We start from the raw sequence: 14,457 nt of genomic DNA on the forward strand, positions 1-14,457 counted from the left end.
GGCGGGCGGGAGTGTCGCGAGACCGGCCAGCGCCGCCCCCCCCGCCCGCTCTTAAAGGGCCGCCGCGCTCCGGCCCGACAACAGCCCCGCCAGGTAGGACGGAGCCCCGCGGACTCTGCGGCAGCGGCCACGGGGGGGGTCTCGCCTGCGCCCCCCACCCCGCTGCTGCCCCCGCCCTCGCGCCCCTCCCCCAGCCCTCGCGCCCCCCTCCTCACCCCCCCCGCTGCCCTTTGTTGGCGGCCGCCGAGACTCCGGCTCCCGCTCGGGGCGCCCCCTGCCGGCCGCCGCTGGGTGTCTGCGCGCTCGCTCCCGTGGTGCCCCGCGGCGCCCGGGCGTTGCATTCTGGGAGCCGTAGTCCCCCGGTCTCCCGTCGAGGGGGCGGCGGCGGCTGAGGGTCCCCGGAGTCCTCTGGGCCTGGGCGCGCCGGGCCTTCCCAGCGGGGCTCCGAGCCGGCTGAAGGGCCTCCCGGGGAAAGAGGGCCTGCCCTTCCCCGGGCCTTCCTTCGCGGGGCGGGAAGATGGACGGGGCGCCCGGAGCGGAGGAAGGCGGCGGGGCCGCGCTGGGGCCCTTCGTGACGTAGGTGGCCCCGACCCCTGCGCGGCCCCCCCAGGAGCGGAGGAGGCCCGGCTGCTGGACCTCGGGGGGTCCCGGAGGGGCTTTCTTGAAAAAGCAGCCGGGCTTCTTTGAAGACGTTTCGCTTCCCCTCCGGAACGGGAGAAGCTCCTCGCGTGAGAAGTGAAACGTTTTCGGAGAGAAAAAGCAAAAAAAAAAAAGATCCCGCTGGCCTCTTGAACCAGCCCCTTCGGGGGAGGGAGCGTCTCGAGGGGCGTCTGTGGAGGCTGGCCGCCCTCCGGGTCCCAGGCGCCCTTTTTTTTTCCCTCGAAGACGTTTCGCTTCCCCTCCAAGAAGCTTCTTCCGTTCGGACCGACTGGGAGGGGAACGGAAGGACTTATATTCCTTGGGGTCATCTGCTCCTTGGCCCTCTCGCTGAGAGCCGTTGGGGCCACTTGCGGTTTTATCTGGGCCACCCGAATCAGGGTGCAAAGTCGGGTTGCCGTTTGAAAAAGCCCCTTTGGGACCCCCGCGAGGCAACTTGGGTGACGGGGCACCTCAGGGACATTTAAGTGCTGATGCTTTTCAGGGGCCTTTGCCTGCCAATTGCAACCTACGCCTTATAGTACAGATAGTCCTTAACTTACGACCATTTCTTTAGTGAGCGCTCAAAGTTACAACAGCTCTGACAAAGGGGATTTATGATCAGTCCTCACGCTTATGACCATTGCGGTATTTGATCAAAATTTGGACGCTTGGCAACTGGCACGTACTTACGACTGTTGCAGCGTCGTAAAATGGGGCAAAGGTCACTTAACTGTCTTGTTTAGGAATGGAAATTTTGGGCTAATTTGTGCTTGTAAGTCAGGCTGCTTTATTGAAGAGGGAACCGGGTGAGCCCTGGGGCTGCCTGAGTGACCGGCAGGCGGCAGAGGGAGCTGATCTGCAGAAGTGCCTCTTGCTTTGGATTCAAGCTGCCTTTGCAGAATTTATTTAGGTCTTGTGATATATACTGCTCAGAAAAATAAAGGGAACGCTTAAACAACACGATGTACTGTATTTAATAGTAGGATGTCTTCTCTTGTGTTCCGTTTATTTTTTTGAGCGGTATATTTATTGCGTTCGACTCACTGCCGCACTCCGAAGCAGAGGCAAAGGGGTGTGAATGTTAGTGGAAGTGTGAACTTAAGACAGGCCACGTGGAACACGGGTTATATAAACCCCTCCAGGAGCTTCTGCTCGTGACGGAGATGGTGAATTCAACAGTATTTTCTGCCTCGGGAGGCATCACGTGGTGTGTTGCTGACTGCATGGTTGTCTAATTCTTTTCCGTATCTTTGAAGCTCTGAAATGATTGCAAAGGAATTGAGCTAAACCATGCTAATAAATATTAATAAGTTAACGCCAAAGAACTCGGGGAACGGAAGATGATAAATGGGTGATCAAAATTGAATCCATTTTTCAAGCCATAAATACGTCGCAAAGTTTTCCCAAATGACCTGAAACCTGTTGTAATATTTCCATTTACTTAGTTGTGGGCTTTAACAACTCAGTGTTGCGCAGGTAGTCCTTGTTTATCAACTGCCTTATACAGCAACTGTGCATCACTGTGGTGAAAAACCAATCCTCATGACCTTCCCAAGTCTGTAAAGCGAAAAAAAGTTGAAGGAAGATCATAAGATCATTCGTCCAGTGCGCTCGCAGAGAGAGGGTCTTCCCAGGGTGCCGGCGGTAAAAGATTGCCGGCGGATAACACCCAGGGGGAGGGCCTTTTCTGTGGGTGCGCCTGCCCTCTGGAACCAGCTGCCCGTGGAGCTCAGGACTACCCCTGACCTACGTTCATTCCGCCGAGACCTGAAGACTTGGCTCTTTGAGCTCTCTGGCCCAGGCTGAGAATTTTAACTGGGTTTTATTTTCAGGGATAATTTAATCTTTTATTTGTCTTTTAACTTTGTATTTTGTATTGGTATGATTTTAAAATGCCCTGTAAACCGCCCTGAGTTCTTCGGGAAAGGGCGGTATATAAATCTAATAAAATCTAAATCTAAATCTATAAGCACTTAGCAACCACTTCACTTAATGAGCAAGTTGCGGGTCCCTACTGTGGTTGCTAAATGAGGACTACCTGTAGATCAGTTGTATAAGTATTCATGGATCTGTTAAATTAGTTGTGCCTGAAAAGTAAACAAATAATGCAATGTAGAGCCAAACTATTAGCTCAGCGGATGTCTTACTTCTCGCCAGATGTATAAGCCCAGTTATTCTGTCAATCTTTTGAGCTATGATTGTCACCAAACATCAACCTGAAGGCAGATATTAAGTTTGGGGCTCCCATTTCTGGTTAGCAGAACAGCAGGCTGCTCCTAGAGGGCAGCAGAGAAGGAGGGTTTGGGGTCTCTGCTGCCACCTGGTGCTCAATATCTGTGTGGCCTTGCACGCATTTGCCCAAAGATAAATCCTGCTCCATACATTGGACTTTTGCACTGGCCAAAGGTGTTTAGAACCTCCGCTATGATATGACCGCTTCCTCTTTTGCACCGTTTGACCCTTGGCCCAGGAAGGAGTCCTTCATCCCCGCTTTATTACATGGTGGTTAGTCCTTCCCATTTGACCCAAGAGAAACTCTTAGGAGTCCTAATTGATAGAGCTGAATTTCTGCTTTTTGCTGAACATTCAACCTTTCAAACGACTGCATTTCTTAGGCTCACTCTACCATATTTTGTGGAGCTTCTGATATTTTAATCTTTCTTCAGTAGTACTTTACTGCTTTATATTTATTAATAAAAGATGAACTTTTCTTCGGAGCAAATTCGCTTTGCTCTGGTTCCTTTGACATTGATAATGTGTCCCAAACTTTGAGACGGCTTCATCCGTCATTGCAGGAGGAACTATTACCCCTTTCCTTCTTAGCCCAAGCTTGTATTTCTGTAGTAAAACAACTGACTTCCAGGAAATGCTAGTTTTATTACGCCTTTGATTTCCTATCCTGGAATTATCTCAAAAGAAATAGGAAGCGGCATTAAGGGAATTGCCACGTAATTCAGATGAAAGCTGCAGCTGGATCCATGGATGTAAGTCAGGGGTCTTCAAACTTGGCCCTTTTATGACTTGTGGACTTCAACTCCTGGCTGAGGAATTCTGGGAGTTGAAGTCCACAAGTCATAAAAGGCCCAAGTTTGAAGACCCCTGATATAAATGTTTCGTGTATTGATTCCACCACCATCAGACGCTCCCTCTCCAGTTTTCCACATTCGAGCAATGTGAGATGTTTTAACAGCACACCGGACTGTGTCCATGCGCAAGAAAGCCATTTTCTTGCAAAAATAACGGGCTAAAAGCTAATGGGTTTGCATCATCCTGTTTTCAAGGCAGTCCAAGATGGTCAGCAGACGCCAGCCAGACGCCAACCCCTCCAGCGATGCTCGTTGCATGCCGGACTTTTGGGACAGGCTTGTTCAGCAGCCGAGGTGCGTTTCGTGATCCTGGCAGATAATATCGCAGGGAAAAACACCTTTCATTTTCTCTCACTGACACAGGTAGTCCTCAAACTCATAACCTCTCATTTAGCGACCGTTCCAAGTTACAAAGGCACTGGAACAAAGGCGCTTGTGGCCGTTTTCGGTCGCAGCATCTCCGTGGTTCTGTGATCAAAATTCAGACACCCGGCAACTGACTCACGACGGTCACAGAGACAACCACAGTCAAGGGGGGAGCTAACTTAACAACTGTGGTGATTTACATAAGAACGGTGGCAAGAAAGGTCGTAAAATGGGGCAAAACTCACTTCACAGCTGTCATGCTTAGCAACAGCTCGCTTGTCGTAAATTGAGGACTACCTGTACTATGTTAGGGGGTGGGAAGAAGCCCTGGCTCCCTTTTGTTTGCAAGAGGGAAGGTTTTGCTCCTTCATTTGCTCCCGGAAGATTTATTTGCCAATGAGACTAAGCAGAAAAGAGCCATCGTCACGCTCTTTGTAGGTACTAAATCAGAATTTGCAAAGTTTCATTTTACTTCGGCTTGTCATTATAGCCAATTATTCCAAATTTAAACATTTGCACACGACCTAGCTGAGTTCCCACAGCAGATTCTTTCTCCTAAGTTTAATATATGAGGAATTCTGAAGTAAAAGCCAGTCGTACTTACCAACCCGTTTACCTTTCAGCTACCTCTGGATGGAAGAGTACCACGAGGCCCCAGCCCTGCTGGTAGGTTTGAATGGCCCCGAGGAGGCCTCCTTTTAAATTACAGGTTTTTCTCCTGCTTCCTCCCTGTGGAAAGTAGAGGCCGTCTGTCGGTTAAGATGGGGCTTCTGGGTGCCTCGGTGGACCCTGATGCTTTATAAGGACCCCCACTGAGCAAGGACGAGGAAGGTTGCGATTTACCTGGAAAATCTCTGACGCACAAGGATTCAGCCTGCGAAGGAAGCCCTGCCTTGCTGAGCCAGGTTTCGGGGTCCCTCTGAGAGAACCAGCCTCCTTTGAGCGAGCGGCAGAGTCTGTCCTCGGGGTGGTCCAGAGGATGCTCTGGCCGAAGGTCCTCCTCCCTCTCCTGTCCACACCTGAGGTGGGCACCTTTGTCTGCATCACCAGGTGCACCGATGACGGCTCGCAGCAAGTAACGTCCGTACGGTGGGATATCTCTGTCACCTTTTGGGGCTCCCGCCAGGTGCAGTACTGGGGTGCCCTGGTCTTTGGGGGGAAAGTCTTGGAGGCAGGAGGCACACCAATCCTCACCCGGTCCCAGGAGCTGAGATGGCACAGGACCTTTGGGCAGGGCTGAGTGAGAGGAGCAGCCTTCCGCTGCCAGGGGGCCAAGACCACCACTCTGGCCGGGAAGGACAAAGACCCCCAGTGCTAAATTATTCATTTGGCAAAGTCGAATGGGCGCTTTGGGCTGAGCATTCGGGGTCACCGCCTTTGCCCTCCGAACCAGAATTGGAAGGGCAGGCTCACGTTTTGCTGGATCAGGAGTCTCCCTGGCATCCGTCCTACAAGGGCATTCCCTATCACCCACCCAAAATGCGGGCCCCTCTTTCAATGGCTGGCTTCGCTGTTCTTACTCAAATGCCGCCTTAGAAATGGACAAGCCATCCTGGCGACAGACAGATTGATTGACAGGCGGAGGGGATGAGCTCCTTCTGGGGGAGAGGAAGGGAGGAGGGGGCCCAGGCGAGCTCCAGCAGTTGCCACCTTCTTCTGAAGGAGAATTGCTGCCTGGAACACGTAAAGGAAAGGCGGTGAATCTGGTTGCTAAAATTCACATCTCGTGGTAAGCTGGGAAATATTCTGCTTCCGTCCTCCATGCTTCGCTTTCCTGAATTAATTACCTTCTGAAGTGGAGGGGAGCCTGCATCTGTACAGGGGCGAGGATCTTGTCACGCTTGGCTCACCCGCAGTGCCTGTCATGGATGCCCTTGGCTTTGCTGGGTGGGAGTGGGGAGTAAGGGGGCTGCTGACCCAAACAGAAGTCTTCCCACCAACCCCCAAATCTTGCCACCCACCCCAGCGGTGCTTGGCCCACACCCATGGCGGCGTGCAGGATGGTGGAGGGCTCCCCAAAGCAGCTGAATCCAGTCGGGCACAGACCACAGAAGCCGAGTTTGGTTTAGCACCATGGGCCTCGTGGAGAAAAACATTGTGGCCCCAAGATCTGAGGAGCCACGTGGGGGGGGCGGGGCTGGGGAGGCTGTGAAGCGGCTGGGCAAAGGGGTTTCACCAGCTCTGCGGAGCCCAAAAGGGGGCAGATCCCCAGGTCAGTGAGTATTAAACCAAGATGAATCTTAGGTGTGTGTGTGTGGGGGGGGAAATTTGGGGTCCAGGCATATTAGTCAGCCCCCTTTTTGTGGGCATTAGCATTCTGTACCGTTTCCAAGGAGGTGATCCTGGGCGTGTTTCAGAGGAAGCCACTTGCATGCAAAAGGCATCGCCTGGGCTTAATGCCCTGCCCTAAACAGCAGCCGGCAACGGTTTAACTTAACACGCAGGGAGAGTACAGAAGAAGAAAGAAAAAACCTGCCTTCCTTTCAGCCAGAGAGCCAGCCTGCAGGCGGTGTTGGGATTTGTTGCAGCCTCTGGAAAAGGGAGTATTTTCTCTTCCCCTTTTTCTTTCGCAGATGCAGAAGATAATTCCTCTTTTAACCTGATCCAAATTTCCGCTAAAGGTAGAATCACTTCCGGTGACTTTATTTATTCCTCTGTCCAGGGATCCGAGGCGTGTGGTTAAGCTCCGAGGGGGCCGGCGACACCTTCCAGTCTTCGGATTGCGAAGCAGAGGCTGGATTAAAATAGAAATGGCTTCTGGTTCCTCCTGCGGAGAATTCCAGCAGGGCCGCTAGAAGGCCGGTCGCTGAGCCCCTCTTGCCTTCTCTGCCCTCCAGACGTCCGGCTGTGCAGCCCAGCGGCCTGCGGGAGGCGGGGGGGGCCCTTGGCCCTGGGAGGTGGCCCCCACCACGCAGAGCCTCCCGTCCCCCAAGGAGCTGTGTCAGAAGAAGAGGAAGGGGCCGGAGCGAAAAGGCCGGGCACGCCTCCGGGGCTTCTCCGTGTTGTACCATCTGGAGGAGGTGAAGAGACGGCAAAGCAGCATCGACAAGTAGGGGCCCCCGCCTTTTCCAAAGACAGAGGAGCCTGGGGCAGGTGCGGGCGGGTGGGCAGGCGTTTTGGGGCCCCGGGGCCAAAGGTCAGGGTCCGGTTCATGAACGAGGAAGTCTTCCAACCGCACGATCAGCCCCATCGCTGGTTTGTTTCCATCTGCCGGCCGTGAAGGGCCCAGACTGGCCCCCCCACCCGTTCCTTTTGAACTCTGCCCAGGGTCAGCTGCCCCCTCCTTGGCGCCCTTGACATACATACAATACAGGTAGTTCTCAACTTATGACCACAATTGAGCCCAACATTTAGGTTGCTAAGTGAGACGTTTGTTAAGTGAATGTTACCGCTTTTCTTGCCACGGTCGTTAAGTGAATCGCTGCCATCGTTAAGGGAGTAACACAGTTTTTAAGCAAATCTGGCTTCCCCCACTGACTTTGCTTTTCAGAAAGTCGCAAAAGGGGCTCGCGTGACACCCCTCCCTGGGAGGCTGCAACCGTCGTAAATACGAGCCAAACGCCAAGGTTTCAGATTTTGATCCAATGTCCTTGCTGCGAAGGTCGTAACAGTGAAAAACGGTCATCGGTTGCTTTTTTTTTGTGCTGCTCTAACTTTTTTTTTATTGAAAAGTTTTACAATACATTTTATCTTTAACAAAACAAAACAAAACCCCTCCCACCCCCTTCCCACTCCCCAACCCTCCCCAGCCCCTCCCTCCCTTCCCCCTCCCCCCTCCCCGACTTCCCAGAGCTAAGTACAGGGTATAAGAATACAAACAATCATAATCTACCTTATGCAAACAATCATAAACTATTAAAACTATCGCACTTTAACTCATATAGATTAACTCCAAACAGTATAAATATCACATCAATAATTATTCAAATGCTGGATAATACTTTTTAGACCCATATTTACTCCATAGTATCTCTCTGTTGCAAATAGTCTTTCAAGTATACTAAAGTCTTTGCCATATAGAGCCTTGCTGGAGCAGTGGGCTAATGCCTCCTTAAGTAACACCAGCTGCCTGCAATTAGTGCAGGTTCGCGTCCCACCAGGCTCAAGGTTGACTCAGCCTTCCATCCTTCCCAGGTAGGTAAAATGAGGACCCAGATTGTTGGGGGCAATTAAGCTGACTTTGTAATAATGCCGCTTGGGGTGTGTGTGAAAGCCCTAATAAACAGGCATATACATAGAATGAAGGCTACTGCTAAGCTTGTAAGCCGCCCTGAGTCTTCGGAGAAGGGCGGGATAAAAATGGAATTAAAATAAAATAAATAAATAAATAAATAAATATCCTCCAAGTTGGGAACTTTTACAGTCCATTCTTCTATAATCGGCAGTTCTTCCTTTTTACTAAAAGTCTTACTGCCGTATTTAAATTCAACATCCGCTTGATATCCACAACAATAGTGTCAATAAAAATACCCAATAAAAACAATTACAGACAAAACAAATTTACATCAATCATTAAAAAACCAATTTTCTATTCTTCTTTCCACCTGGTCTTTAATTTTCCATACTAAAACCAAGTTTATGCAATCTTTCCTTCTATTAATATGTGATACAGCTTCAAGTACCATACATTACTTTCCAAACTTAATTTTTTTTTATATGTAATCACATGATTTTTATATTTTCGATTACGTGTTTCATTATTGCCCATAAAAGTAGCTTACAAGTTAACTTTCATCAATACTTTTTCCCAAACTTGCAACAGAGCATGTCACAAAATATATACCTTACATTATCCACCTTCTTATCACACAATAGATATACATACCAACCAAATAGCAAATCACCTTTCTTCTTTGTAGATTCCAAAAGTGGTATGGGGGCTGCTTTTAAAACATTAGTGTAAAAATCATGTGCCTGAATCACCGTAGTAAGACGATGCCTCATAACCTCATAGGTCACCATCATACCCACTGGTATCTCCCATCTGAACTTGATATCATGTCGTCTCAATTCTTGTGTCAAAAAAGCAAATCCTTCTACTTAAAATTCTTGGAGGTATCTCTTAAAATCAGGACTTCTTGTTCAGCAATTGCAAATTCAGTATTGTAGGAGGCTTGAATGACCTCATTTCTAATCACTCTCTTTGTAAAATAAACCACCACATCTCTGGGTAGTTTCCTTTGTCTTGCAATCCACGAATTAACATGGAAAATTTTATCTATATCTTCCATTATTTCATCTGCTGGTCGCCCCAGCACCCCTTCCAGAGCCTCAGAAACTATTTGCTTCAAATTTTCTTTAGAATCTTCTTTTAAGCCTCTAATCCTTACAGCAAACTCCATCTGATGATACTGTGTCGAGGTCAAATCACAATCAATTTTCTCTACCACATTTTCAGTTTCTGTCATTTTTACTTCTAATCTGGTATTATTTTGACTGAGATCTTCCACTCTTTCATCCAAATTCTCAATACATATAGCCATGCCTTGAAATGCAGATAAAATGTCTGCTCTTATTTCTGTTATTTTCTCTGTAATCTTTTCATCCATAACCTCAGCTAGTTTTTCTGTTAACTTCTCCAGCTTTTTATCCATTATCTCAGCAAATTGTTGCAATTGCTTTTCCATAATCTCTTGCATCACATTCTGCAAATCTTTAACTGTAAGGGCTGATGCAAATACGGGTGCAGGGGGCAATAAGGCTTGCAACGAAGACTGCTGCACCAGAGCAGGAACTTTAGAAGATATAGCCGCCATTTTCACCCACTATTGTCTGCTACACACTTCCACTTTCAAGCTCAGCAAAGTCCATTGAGTTAAAGATCAAAAGACCATTTTCACCTAAATCTCCTGTATCGCTCTGCCTGTGTCCTCGTTCTCCAAAGTTCTCTCTTGCTAGCAGGGATGGTTGCGGACGCCCTGTTCTGCTCCAAAAAGCCTGGAGCAGAAGCGCCTCGCAGTCCGGAGCATGCCCAGGCTTCGGGGGGGCTCAATCCTTCAGCCACCAAAACTTTAAGTTCTGGCGGCCCCGGAGAGCTCTACCCCTACCTGGGCGCTCGCCCCCTCCTCTTCTCCCAAGGAGGGGGCTTCCGAGCCACCGAAACAGCTGATCGGCGCTGTTTTCGGCGGCTCTACGGAGCCGCGGGGCTGACAGCCTAAGAATGGCTGCCTCCGGCGACGCCTTGCCATCCGGAAGTCTGCTCTAACTCTGAATGGCCACTGAATGAGGGCTACCTGGGCTAGGTCAGGGAAGGTGGGGAAAGCCCCAGGGGATCCCCAGCCCCTCTCTGCTGCCCCCTCTTGGCGGCCGGGATTCCTGCCGCTGCCGCTGGTAGCTCCAATCCAGGCCTTGTAAAAGTACAAAAGTCCTCAACTTATAACCGTAATGGAGCCTGCCTAGTATGGTCATAGGTTGTGGTGGTCGCGAAGCAGGGCATCATGTGACCAGACCTGATTTTACAATTTTTTTAGCTACGGTTGCTAAGCGAACCCGTTGTTTCCTCTCAGGCATTTTTACTAAAAACTGGAAGCAAACATTGGTTTCAGCAAAAACGGGAGCCTGTGAATGGCAGTAAATGCAGAGCGGTTGCCGAGCACCCAAAATGTGGCCGTATGATTTGGGGTGGGGGCAGCCACGATAACTTTGAACGGTCACTAAGCAACCAGTGGTAAGTCCGGGACTGTGTGTGTTCCCTGCTGAATGAGAACAGTGGCTGGAGGTTGGGAGTCTGTTCTGTCCCATCTTCTCATCCCTTTGGGAGATACAAACCCTGATTGCCTGCTTAAGGCCGCTTGTTCGCCCATCCGCCCCTTTTAGGAAAGCAGTTGCCCGCCACGACGCTTCTTGCCTGGTTCACACAACATTCTGAACCCCAACTCTGGGTTGACTAAACCAGGGGTAGGCAACCTGGGCTCTTTTATGACTGGTGGACTTCAACTCCCAGAATTCCTGAGCCAGCCACACTGAGGGGAAAGGGAGAGGTTTCCCAGCTGAGCCATGCTGGCTCAGGAATTCTGGGAGTTGAAGTCCACCAGTGATAAAAGAGCCGAGGCTGCCTACCCCTGGGCCAAACACAAGGGCTCCGTCCGCGTAACCCGGGGAACACGGGTGCTGCCCTGCTTTGTCCGAAGGGCCAACGGTATCGAAGTGCAGTGGGATGAATTGATCCCCACAGCTTGCTCGGAAAGTGGCAGGGAGCCCACCGGAATCGCCCCAGCCTGGTTCGGTGCCACCAGGCACGCCACGGGCGATGCTGTAGCGTGACTGCAAGGCCGTGCAAGCTTTGCGTTTCCTGAGCCCAAGAGCCAGAGGCCAGTGCTGCAGCTGGCAATGCAGGTTTACGGCACTGCAAAGGACATCATTTACCTCGCAAGCCGTCTGGCTGCTCTCAGGGTGCCCCACTGGCTGCAGCCTTCTTTTGCCACCCCTGGGTGGGTGGAGGCTCCTGAGCTGAGACCAGACCGATCCCTTCCAGCCCTCCTGATCTCCCCTTCCTTGCTTCAAAGGCAGAAAGCGCAGGAGGGGGGGGCTCTGCCCCAGCTATCCCCCCGAGGAATCGGGAAAGCCGGGGACCTGCCTGCGCCCCTGCTGACCCCCGCCAGGACGCCAGAGCCCTACGCAAGGCCCTTCCTGGGCAGAGGCACCAGCGCCCAGGTGAGCAGTTGGCAGGTGGGGGCGGCAATCGCCAAATTGAGATGCAAACCAGGTGGGAGGCCGCTGTTGCCTAGCAACGTCATCTGCAGCGAGATTCGGGGGGGGGCAGCTCAGTTCCTCTTAAATGAGGTTCCTCAGACTTGGCTGTGTGGGCTTCAACCCCCAGAATCCCCCAGCTAGCAGAGCAAAGAATTCTGGGCACCGAAGTCCAGGCACCTGGAGGGTCACAAGGTGGAGAAGGAATTAATTGTACCGAAATAAACCGAAAGGGCCCCTTGCCCCCCTCCGGCCTTTTCGTAAGAAAACCCCACCCCCCAATTGGTTTTGGGACAGCCCCCCACCCCCACTGACGCCCGCCTTGCCTTGCAGCTCCTCCTCCACCCACAGTGGAAGCCCAGCCTGAGAGAGGCCCTGAGGCTGCCCCAGGAAAGCCCCCTCCCCTTCTACACCCTGGCGGCCCACCACCGCTCTCCCCACGGAGGAGGAGGAGGAGGAGGAGGAAGAGCCGAGCAGCGGCCCGAGGAATAACTGCGACCAAGCGGACGTTGGGGGTCAGCCTTGCCCAGTTGGGTTCCCTCTGGGGTTAGGGGGGAAATCGTTGTGTTGGCCAGGTGTGTGTGTGGGGGGGTGTATGTGTGTGGCTGCAACCAGAACAGGCACGTGCCAACAGGTTCAGCATCTCCCTGCGTGTCTCCTCAAACCAGGGGTAGGCAACCTCGGTTCTTTTATGACTCGTGGACTTCAACTCCCAGAATTCCCGAGTCAACATAGCTGACTCAGGAATTCTGGGAGTTGAAGTCCATGAGTCATAAAAGAGCCGAGGTTGCCTACCCCTGCCTCAAACCAAGGCCTTCCCGTCTCTCCTGCACCCATGTTTGGCCTTCCCATGGGGGGGGGGGCTTTTATTTCCCTGTTGTAGTCTTGCCAATGTCCCCCCCCCCCCGACTGGCACACCAGAGCGCACCCCTTTCCTCCCCTTTGCGCTGTCAATAAACCTTCCAGCGTAGGCTGAGGAAAGGAAGCCAATCGCGGGGGAAACTCAGGGCGGTTTCCATAGTAATCCTGGCTCTGGCGAAGGCCGGCTTCTCTCTCCCTTGGCTCTCCTCCTCCACCTGCGTGTAACGTAGGAGTAAGCTCCTCCGAGGAGCTCAGCCAGGCGTTTGGAAGAAAGAGGAGCCCTTGCCAGCCTCCTCGCGGTCTGCGGGGTCAAGAGTGGCAGAGTTTCTCTTCTGAGGCCCCCAAACCTCCTTTTCTGCTGCAAGTAGGCGGCTGTCCCTCTTGTCCCTTCCCCAGACCTTCTGCCCACCCAGCTGAGGTGTGTCCCCCTCCCCTTTTCTCTCTGCCCTCGGGGTTCTTCCACGCCCTTAAAGCAAATTATAAAAAGCAGCCACGGTATTTCCTGCCAAAGGGGGAGAGGCAGACGTGGGTGGTGAGGACTCGATTTTCAGAGAGGTTTCCCCGTTGGAGATTGAGGATAAATTGTTGCCTGTTTAGCGGGAAATTTGTTCCTGGGGTCTGATAAAGGATTTCCTTTATGCCTCCCCCCCAAGGCCAACCTCATCCCTCCAGAGGAGGAGAGGGTGTAGGGTGCAGGTGGTGCTTCCTGGCCTGGCCAGACGGACCACCAGGAATGCACCCTGTCCTCCTCCTTGAGGCTGGAGGCCTCGGCCAAGTTGGCTTTCCCAAGGCGGATACCTACCCCTTGGGCCTTTCCCCGCACAGGTTAGTAATCCTTTCTGCAGCCTAGCACGTTTATTTTCCACTAAAAAGGGTGGGAGACGGTGCTTCTGTGTTTCAGAAATCGGCCATCAGATTTTGACCAAAAACCGTGTCAGGCAGACATTGCCAGCAGAATGGGGCTGGGGACGGACGGCTGGCCGGCCTTCGCCTCTGTTGGCTTGCGATGCATGTTGGAGATACAAAAATGTTTTTAATCGGAGGCTGGCCAACTCTCGGATTTCAAGGCGCCGCTTGCAAGAGTTGGCGAAATGCGAGTTTGTAGCCCTGCAGTAGGGGAAGAGTATACCTTCCCCCCTTATTCGGTACAGGCTGCCTGCCCCCTCCCCGCTCCCTGGGCTCAGCACTTTTCAGCCCAAAGGAACCGCCAGTCCGAATTCCAAGTACTGGACGCCAACCGGAACCCCTCGGCTGCAGGGAAAAGGCAAACGTACTAAAAGAAATCTGAATGTAAATTAATGCTCTGGTTGTGCTAACATAAGAGAGCGCCAGTTTGGCCGTTACCCTGTTTATCAAATATATTTGTGGAACTCAATGTTGCAGTGGTTTCTGCTTACTTTTAACGTGGCTGGGGGAAACAGGCCGGGGGCTTCACCTGCCCATTTGACGTGGCTCGGTCACGGTCCACAGCTGCCCTGCCCCCCAATACGCGCCTTCAGCTTCACAGTAATGGAGGTAGTCCTCGACTTACGACCACTTGTTCAGTAAACCAGCCCTCCCACTCACATACACACATCCCAGGTACCACACGCTCCTAATTACAGCTGCAACAGGGAGAGCCAGGAGCGTGTGGGCATTTCATTTAATAACCACAATGACATATGATCATAACTCTGGGCTCAATAGACCAGCTGTAGGGTCCAATTCCCTTGCAGGGTGGGAATTAAGCGGATCCCTAAGCCCAGCCGACGCATCAGGGCTGTCCAACCTTGGGCACTTTTGTGGACTTCAACTCCCCTATTCCCCAGCCAGCAAT

The 14,457-nt window shown here is 51.9% G+C and overlaps 1 protein-coding gene across 4 annotated transcripts; it reads left to right on the forward strand.

Moving 5' to 3' along the window:
• Nucleotides 1-41: 41 nt before the first annotated feature.
• Nucleotides 42-14,015, forward strand: INCA1 (inhibitor of CDK, cyclin A1 interacting protein 1). Of its 4 annotated transcripts, XR_014494178.1 has the most exons (7): nucleotides 359-576; nucleotides 3,921-4,019; nucleotides 4,715-4,757; nucleotides 6,929-7,111; nucleotides 11,597-11,744; nucleotides 12,114-12,433; nucleotides 12,567-14,015. XR_014494178.1 is itself a non-coding variant. In XM_083377044.1 (6 exons), the coding sequence occupies exons 2-6, from the start codon at nucleotides 3,931-3,933 to the stop codon at nucleotides 12,329-12,331; spliced, it is 681 nt and encodes a 226-aa protein (XP_083233170.1). In that variant the 5' UTR covers nucleotides 42-93; nucleotides 3,921-3,930; the 3' UTR covers nucleotides 12,332-12,439. The 4 variants fall into 4 exon arrangements, 3 of the variants coding, with proteins under 3 accessions (XP_083233170.1, XP_083233169.1, XP_083233168.1); XM_083377044.1 differs by lacking the exons at nucleotides 359-576; nucleotides 12,567-14,015 and adding an exon at nucleotides 42-93 and having other exon boundaries at nucleotides 12,114-12,439; XM_083377043.1 differs by lacking the exon at nucleotides 12,567-14,015 and having other exon boundaries at nucleotides 6,929-7,140; nucleotides 12,114-12,439.
• The last annotated feature ends 442 nt before the right edge of the window (nucleotides 14,016-14,457 follow it).

This window comes from Vipera ursinii (genome assembly GCF_947247035.1).
Source record: "Vipera ursinii genome assembly, chromosome: Z".
Classification (NCBI taxonomy): domain Eukaryota; kingdom Metazoa; phylum Chordata; class Lepidosauria; order Squamata; family Viperidae; genus Vipera; species Vipera ursinii.

Excerpts from the sequence above, each read along its gene's own strand:
- INCA1 (XM_083377042.1), top strand. The coding sequence starts at position 518 with ATGGACGGGGCGCCCGGAGCGGAGGAAGGCGGCGGGGCCGCGCTGGGG. Across the intron at positions 577-3,920 it reads GCGCTGGGGCCCTTCGTGAC|GCAGTCCAAGATGGTCAGCA; the intron begins GTAGGTGGCCCC and ends CCTGTTTTCAAG. Across the intron at positions 4,020-4,714 it reads AGGCTTGTTCAGCAGCCGAG|CTACCTCTGGATGGAAGAGT; the intron begins GTGCGTTTCGTG and ends TTTACCTTTCAG.